An 8,539-nucleotide genomic window follows, 5' to 3' on the forward strand; every position below is an offset into this window, starting at 1 on the left:
AAACAATCAATACTTTCGGCCAGTGACACTGATGTCCATATCCTCTTTCCTTTGTTTGGCATGTCAATGGAATCAAACAAATGTAATATAGACTGTTGAATCAATAATGGTTATCTTCACTGTGGTTACCTGCACAGTGAGGAAATCAGTTTTAAATAATTAATAATGAATGCAGAAACATACAATTCATTGTCTTAATGAAGCAAAGGTACTTACATTTATTACAGCTCAAGTTGTTAAGAGTCTTCCCTGAAGTTGCAGGGAGATACTAATCAAAAACCCCAGAGAAACAACTGCTCTTCGGAAGCTAAAAATAACCAAGAGCCTCTGGTGGTAACTTTTAGCACGCCGTTGTTGAAACGCGGGGCTCCGTGACGATCGCAGTTGGCCATGGATGTGCTTGTGGGGCAGAGAGCAGAGCCAGCGTTGGTGGGGACGTGGCTTGCAGACGGTGCTGCCCGGCACCATGCTACGATCTAGGGGAAGGACAGTGGACACAGCCACCTGCCCTGAAATTACTGCTGCACAGCTAAAAATCATACACTAGGTAAGGGTAACCACTACCATGCCAGCTTTTCTACCTTATTTTTGTATTTTTCAGCAATAATTCTGAACAGAGAAAAAAATAAGCCGTAATCTTTTCTTACACTCTATTAACTAAAACCATAGAAGTGTACATGTAGGCCTGTCAATCCCCGCTAGCAGGAGAACAAGCCCCATTGTCAGGGGTGATTGAAGCGCTCAGTCTTCAGACCTGTCGAGGCTCAGTGAATGTTTACGTGGCTGTGTGCTCAAATGTGGGGGAATTATGACCATCTTCTGCACCTGGTTTGATGAGGGAAAGAATGGGTCTTTTCTGTAAACACTCAGGCCCCTATTCCTTAGGCTTTAGTTTTTTAATTTAAGTGCTAGGTTAGGAACCCGGTCACACTGTGTTCTCTGTTGCTTGGAGAGGGAGAGAGAGAGAGAGATGCATGTCAAGAGGGCAATCCAACCCATTTGGATTCAGAAATCACCCTTGGGTGCTCAACACCCCCCATCAGCTGGAGGTTTGCTGCATTTTGTTTCGCAAGCAAAATTGAACTTGAGAGCTTTGATAGAATACTAAATGGGTAAGACGTATTCAACTCCAAATCTAAACTAATCTCTCCCTCTAACAAGGGAAAGGTACCTTCAGACTGTGATTGTAAGGTCAAAAAGACAAACCTTAGAATAAGAGGAATATTACCCAGAAGTACGTATTTTTCTTCATTAATTACAGAGGGAGTATTCAGTGACCAGGGTATGCTATGATGCCTAATTAGGGCATCTGATCTCCTTATAGCTAGAACTGTAGTTTGTTTCCAGAAGACATTTTTGGAATAAGGGTGGCACAAAGAAAACAAAAAGGCTGTTAAAGAATGATGTACAACTCATAGAGCAGCCTGCTTAGGTATTACTTCTTTTCTATATATAAACTTCCTTCATAACTGTATTTATATAAACAATCAATGAGTTCATGCACCCAGACTCTGCAGAGAAGCTATTTTTGTTGATTGGGCCCCATCCAGTGCTTTTTTTTTTAAGGCAAGGAGTATTAGTCTGAAGAAAAGGCTTTGCCATCAGGCTTTAATTTGTCCAAAATTAGCATCTACATGAAGTAGAACCACATTAGAAGACTAGTTTTTGATCCATTTTTCACAGTAACTTCACAGTGATACTCCGAGGTGCACACGCAGACCCCTCTTCTGGCTGCTTGTCTCCCATGTCCTCACCTGCCTTCTCTGTCTTACTTCTGAATTATTTTATGCTGAAAGCAGAGGACCTGAATGACATCATTCCTGGTGGTGTTACTGAGCGTTTGGCTTTCACTGTGGTCAGGATACCACCCGTCATCTTACCAAGTACCCACCAAACCAAAAGGGTTATACAACCAATTACCTAACGCTCAAATCAATGCTGGAGCCAGTCAAACAGATTTTTCTCTTTCTCTTTCTCTCTTTCTCCACACACATACATACGTATATAGAAGTATACACATGTGCATAAACGCAACGTAGAACAGAAACCTTATACTCATCAAAGATCTCCAAGAATAAACAAGTGCTATGTACTGAATTACCCTTGCCTTCAAGATCCAGTAAGTGTGCAGGTCCTTCAAACCCCTTTATTTTAAGGGCTGTTCAGCATTTCCTTACCACAGGACACCAACTATTATTAGTTATTTCCTATATCCATGTTTTAATTTACCTTTTTAATTATTATTTCTTTTAGATACAATGGAGAGGCCTTCCTTGGAAATTAACCTGCCCGATACTCATGAAGAAGGAAAACTTTATGTAGTCGATTCCTTAAACAACCTAAACAAACTAAACGTTTGTCCAGATGCATCCCAACGTGCGCTAGGTAGGTATGACAGGTGATGCTCTGCGGTTTTTCTATACATACAACAGGCCATCAAAAGAGTTATGTATGACATTTGAAAAGGATGACCACATTGTGCATCACTGATGTCAACAGCCCAACAGGCCAATATGTATATGTCAAGCTCTGTACTGAAAAATATAAGAAAAAGATTGAAAATAGCATAATTTAGACAGATCAGATTAATGGTTTAGCTGCTCTTGCTGAGTGTTTCAGTTATGTTCTTGAAACTCCTTGCATTTGGCTAGGGATTCACTGTCAAGCCTGAACTTATCTTCCATTTCTGTTGAGATTCATGCAGGATACCCTTGCAGGATAATGTCTGCAGTAATGCTCATTACCCACCTACTACACAAATAGCATCTTAATTCTTCACAAGCACTAGAATTCACACGTGGCAATAGAAACACCAGAGATTTTCTGTTCATTTTTTTAAGACACATCTCCTAAGGACTCAAACCAGTTATCTGGAAAATCCCATGAGACTTTTAAGCATTTTAATTTGCAGACTCTCTTTACTTACAGTTTCAGACATGGGCGCTCACACTTCTACTGTTTTTATAGGGCTTTTATCTTTGGTTTCTCATGGCAACAAGAAAGTTTTCACCCAGTGATAGCCACAATATACTTGAGTTCTTTGTGACCTGAAAACATCTTAAAACCTGGAGTTCTTCAGTGGCATTCTGCATAATGCTATTTGAATCTGCCGTTATTTCCCGTACTATAATGGCAAATTTGACAGGAGAAAAGCTATAGAACAACACGTATGTTTAAATGAGGTTCAAATGGCCATAACTTAATCATGCTTCTCGTTACAAGACTTAAATGCCTTTCCTTTACTTCTGTTTCTGAGTCCTCTAACTTTTCCAAATGCAACTAACTAGAGTGGTGCTGGGTTCTATATTTAACACAAAGATGTTAGACACAAGCTACTTAATTTTCATATGTAGATTACTTTGATATTGTCACTTCTACAAGTACAAAATGAGACAATGGGATAAATTTGGTTTAATGTCGAAGAAACTCTTTGCAGTGAGACTGTCTTGCTTTCTTTTGGAATTTTTATTGGACAGTATTGTTTACTTTCCAGCTAAATACACAGGGTTCTGTGGAATCATATGTGGTTCTGTGGAATACTGTTTCTCCCTACATTTCAGCAGTAAATAAAGGTAGCCTAATATGTATTTTATGCATCAATTTGTAACGTGCTTTGGCACCTTTTAGGATTATTCTTTTTAACATAAGTATTTTTTAAGCTTGGAGATTCTGTAGATATCCCATCAGTTAAATACACAAATCAAATTTTTCACAGTCCTTAGCTGCCTTATTCAGCAACATAAAATTCTGGTTCTCCTCCCAGAAAATCAGTGAGATCCGTGTAGTATTTTTCAATTTCTGATAAATACTAAAATATAGTGAATGATATGTTAGTAGTACAGCAGATGCCAAATTTGGTTTAAAAACAATGCTTCAAGAGTGTTGCAGTACACAGCAATCCTTTTGTTCAGTAGCTTAACAGGACCTGGCATAATCAAATACACTAGCAATCATGTTTAAAGCTATTTAAAAAGTATGTACCTTTTGACTGCTTTGGTAACAGCCATGCAGTACTTTCTTTATGTTTTAGATGATAAAATGGTTCCACTGTTTGCAGTTTGGCAAGAATGTGCGTTCACTGATTCCTCACCCCACTGCAGTCTGGCACGTCCATTCAGCCAGCCGAAATAGGAAGAAGCATTCATTAGGCAGAGCAAGCACAGACCACTTTTGAGACCTCTATTGATAGCTTAGTATGCTTGAGAGACAGCAGCAGCAGGCCCTCCCCATCCTTATTATTCTGATTAGAAAGCAATATTGGTGCGGGCATTTAGTACACGGTGCATTTGCTATGAATGACTAGGGATTAAAAATAACACCCCTAAACCCAAATATTAAAAGGTTTCAGCTTAGCCACAGGCAGGAGCAATGCAATAAGGAGTGTTAAATGCAATAAGGAAAAGCAGAGATATTCCCAGAGATCTCCTACTAGCTCAATGAATTCCTCAGCCCCAGGATGGTTCATTATTAAAGCGCTGTAATGGCATATGCAGCCTCCCCTCAGCTTTATCACTACAGTCTCAGTTGCAAAGACCTCAGAGATTTCTACCAGCTCAAACAAGAACACAAGCTAGAAATGTATTTTTCACAGATGCACATGCTACTCTCCCTTTCGGAATGGCAAGACAGCAAGTACAGGAGGAGAAATTACAGTAATTTGCATGTAATTTTAGTAAGCACGAGACTGACACCAAAACGAAATTACATTAGCTCCCTGCTCCCCCCAAATCATAAAACAAACCCAACCTTACTAAATAGTTACATAGTATGCAAACTTGGGATTAAACAGACCTGGCTCAAGTATGAATTTTTTTTATATCCACATGAATTTCCTCATGGTGTTCACTTGTCTCTACCCATTATCTTTAGGGCTTATTGCTACCTCAGATTTGATCGCAACTGTTTCTATGAGAGAAGCTACTGACTTTCCCTACATGCAACACACTCTAAAAAGCAATAAACTGGCTTGCCATGATTATTCGAGGGCAGCACCGCAGCTGCTTGTCCTTTTTCCCCCTCTTTCTTCATGTGCTTGAAGGACAACATATATAGTCCATGTGAGACTCTATTCCATTTTTGACAATTTGGGAAGTATATGTACCTCATTTTTTATCGGAGTGAAACCAATAAAACCTAAAGAAGAATGATAATATTGAAAACCTTTGTTTTGAGATAAAAAGTCAAGACATACTTTTATCCTATCCAACATCATGAGCTTAACTGAGGTGCCTAATTTCAGAAATTAATAATCCCAGGGATACTTCTACCATCAAACAAAAAAAGAAGCAAATCCAGAGGATGAGTGTGTAGGATGAATCTGTACCGAGGTTTTCAGTACAGATTTTCCTGTCTTCTCGTTTGAAAAGGCTGCATCCGTTCAGGCCCTTAGAAAGCCTTCTGATGAAAACTTCATTGCCACCTTCGTACATGTAAAACTGAGCTGTAAACTCTGAGCTATGAAACAGGTCAACTTCAACAAAACAGTGTATTTCAATGACAGAAATGGTTTTGTTGAGTATGTTCCAAGAGCTATAACAGATGTATTAGCTTTTATACTTCCAAATTCAAGCTGAGCTCATAAAGTTGGTTTCTTCCCTTCTTACGCAATATCACAGGAAATAAAACCTGTTGGCCAAAATTATGACATACTCTGCACCGTTTCATGAAGCCAGCAGCATTTTGTCATGTTTATCCTAACCAACCTTAACAAACTTTATCACCAAATGATTTGTCATCTCGTAACAGATGAGGAAGAGAACACTGGTGCTACTGGAGAAAACACAGCAGGGAGCAACATAAGAAACCAGTGTTTGTTCTTCGTCACCTTTATTCTCACTTTGATCGTCAGTTTGGCACTTGTTTCTTTCGTAATATTCTTAATAAGTAAGTAAACCAAAGAGTGGTTCTTAAAAATGTAGGGCCAACGGGAAGAAGAACTACCATGCTACCTTGCAACATGCTACTGCTGTATTTGCATGGTCAAAGGCTTTGGCTGGTTATGGGCAGTGGGTCTTGGTTCTGGGTGCAAAAGCACAGGCCTCTACTCTCCGAGCTAAAAAGGCACAACTTTGTTCTTAGCGCAAAGGTTTTGTGAGCTTCAACAGATTTGAAAAATTTAGCTCAACGGGGTTATATTTTGTTGCTAAAAATGCTGACTGGAAATTAAATTAAATTTTGAAGATGACTGTATGGCAGTGAGGTACTTTGACAACGTGCCTTCCATTCCCTTCCAGATAAAACTCACTATTGGTGTCATTCCGCTGAAACTGGAATCACACCCAGGCTAACACTTAAATCAGGCTACCTGACGAAAAAGCTGCAAAGAAACATAAAATTAAATAAGATATATCAAGTATATGTCAAGATACATACAGATTGAGTCTGTAGAAGTCATTCTTGTTCTGTTTTGGCTGGACTGGTTGGGCTGGCTTAGCTAAACACATGGCTGTGGGTGTTTATGGCGCCCTTGCCGTCTTGGGGTTTTCTGGGCTAATGATACTGAACTGAGTATGAGATGCGCTACTTTAACTTGCAAGTCCATTTTGAATGAAGCAGAATCCATGTGAAAGTAAGATTTCTTTTATTCTATAGTAGGGAATTCTCTGGAGCACAGGAAAAATCCTCATTTTCCTTTTCAAACAGGAAATCCTAACCCTTGACTGAATTTGCTCACAAGTGCTCAAAGAGCAGAATATCAGACAAGTAAAGAGCACAAGAGAAATTTTAAGTGGCATGATTGTTAAACCCTAATTAAAACATCTCATACTTGAATTTCAGATTTATTTCACAGGGAGCTGCTAAAAGTAGAGCCCTGGTATAGAAAAATGAGTAACGTGCCGCTCTAGAGGAAAAATGGTAAAGTAATAGTGAAAAGGCTACTTGCAGGGATTAAAGGAGTTTGCTTGGGCTCAGGTTGGTGGAGGCCTGTGGTTTTTGGAACTGACTTCCAGCAGTGTTTCAGATTACATTACAAACATAATCTCAGATTATGTTTGCAATCCACAGACATAGATTCATTTAGCACTGGCACTATAGACCTAAGATTCAAAACCCATGGGTAAATTTTGTTAACTTCAGAAGGCCAAGATGAAAATAGTTCCAGAAGTGTACGTGATGGATACTGCGAGGTTGGCCTCCAAATGCCAATATATGCAAGAATTTTCCTTTAACCTAAATGCTTCCAAGAAATCCAGTGGTGTGCCTACAGTTTGCTGTGCATTTTAGTAATTGTGCTTTTAGAAAGTACGGGTGCATACTGCCCAAAAATACCATCTTGGGGACCATAAATAAGACATTTTCCTGTGGACACTAAAGGAATGGATACTCTCCTGAAGAGTGCAAAATTTGTATGAGCCGTATTTGATTTTATCACACGGCACTAAACTGAATAGACCAGAAAATAAGCAATTCAACAATGTAGTGAGCAGGTAACTCCACCAGATACATAACTTGCTATCATTAGGTTCTGCAGTTGTTTTCCTGTTTAATATATTTACTCGTCATAATTCCCTACAAACTCCCACAGGAATGCAAGTGAGGGTAGTAATGGTCTTGACCTAAATGTTGCCAATTTAATGTGGTACATTTTCCTTTTCAAGTTCAAACTAGAAACAAGATGGACCAAATATCAAGCAGACTAATATATGAAAAGAAGACCATAGAAGAGCTTAAGAAAATGAACAATATGATATTAAAGCATCTAAATCAATCAGGAATTAAGGAAAAGGGGAGATACCTTTTCACACAGTCTCCTGATCTTCATGAGTACCTCTTTACCCACGCTGACATGAAAGTCCCTGGAGAATAGATCTTCTTTGGAATGAAATTCAGCATATTCATGTACTCAGATATTTTCACGTATGGCACACAGGTTACTTAAGCATTCTGATATGGTCACAGGAGCATTGGAAAAGCCAGCTGAATGAAAAATATTAGAAAATAATATTTAATCCTGTTTTATGTGAATATAGATTTTGAAAGCTAAGCCCATATGATTTACAATAAACAACAATTTTGAGCAAGAGTTCCAGATTCTTTGTCCATTGTGAACTTCAGGGATAAGGGCTTAGTTTCACTTTAAATGTAAGTGAATGATCACAGAAAACAGTGATTTCTGTTCACGTGATTCCAGCATGACCTTGTTCACTTAGACATTCTCCTGTTTCTTTGGAACAAGTTTTGTGTTTTCTTCTATATTATTTGTATTTAAGGATAACTTCAGATTCCATAACTTATAAATAAATCAAATTCTGCCACAGAGTTCAGTGGTTTTCCTTTCTCTGCATCTAAATAGATTGACTTACGACTCCTTTTGTGAAAAAAACCCAAACTTGAATAAAACCAAAGCCTTCCATCGCATGCCATATTCAGCCCAAACTTGTATTGACTGAAAGTGGATGTCATATTGTCTTACACAGGAAATGGGTTTAGAGGACCCAGTCTGGCAATATCCATCTCATAGCAATGCCATCACGCTGTACTCAGTATTTGCTGGCAGTTTCTGGGTGAAGGCCAAGTGTTTTTAACAAAGTGATGTGGA

General features: G+C 38.8%; 1 protein-coding gene across 1 annotated transcript; it reads left to right on the plus strand.

Annotated features, from left to right (window-relative positions):
* The first annotated feature begins 2,252 nt into the window (after positions 1-2,252).
* Positions 2,253-7,904, plus strand: LSMEM1 (leucine rich single-pass membrane protein 1). Its single transcript, XM_009951178.2, has 3 exons — positions 2,253-2,385; positions 5,746-5,883; positions 7,599-7,904. Exons 1-3 carry the CDS (start codon positions 2,259-2,261, stop codon positions 7,805-7,807), a joined length of 474 nt encoding a protein of 157 aa, XP_009949480.1. The 5' UTR covers positions 2,253-2,258; the 3' UTR covers positions 7,808-7,904.
* The last annotated feature ends 635 nt before the right edge of the window (positions 7,905-8,539 follow it).

Source organism: Leptosomus discolor, chromosome 1 (assembly GCF_034619465.1).
Source record: "Leptosomus discolor isolate bLepDis1 chromosome 1, bLepDis1.hap2, whole genome shotgun sequence".
Lineage (NCBI taxonomy): Eukaryota > Metazoa > Chordata > Aves > Leptosomiformes > Leptosomidae > Leptosomus > Leptosomus discolor.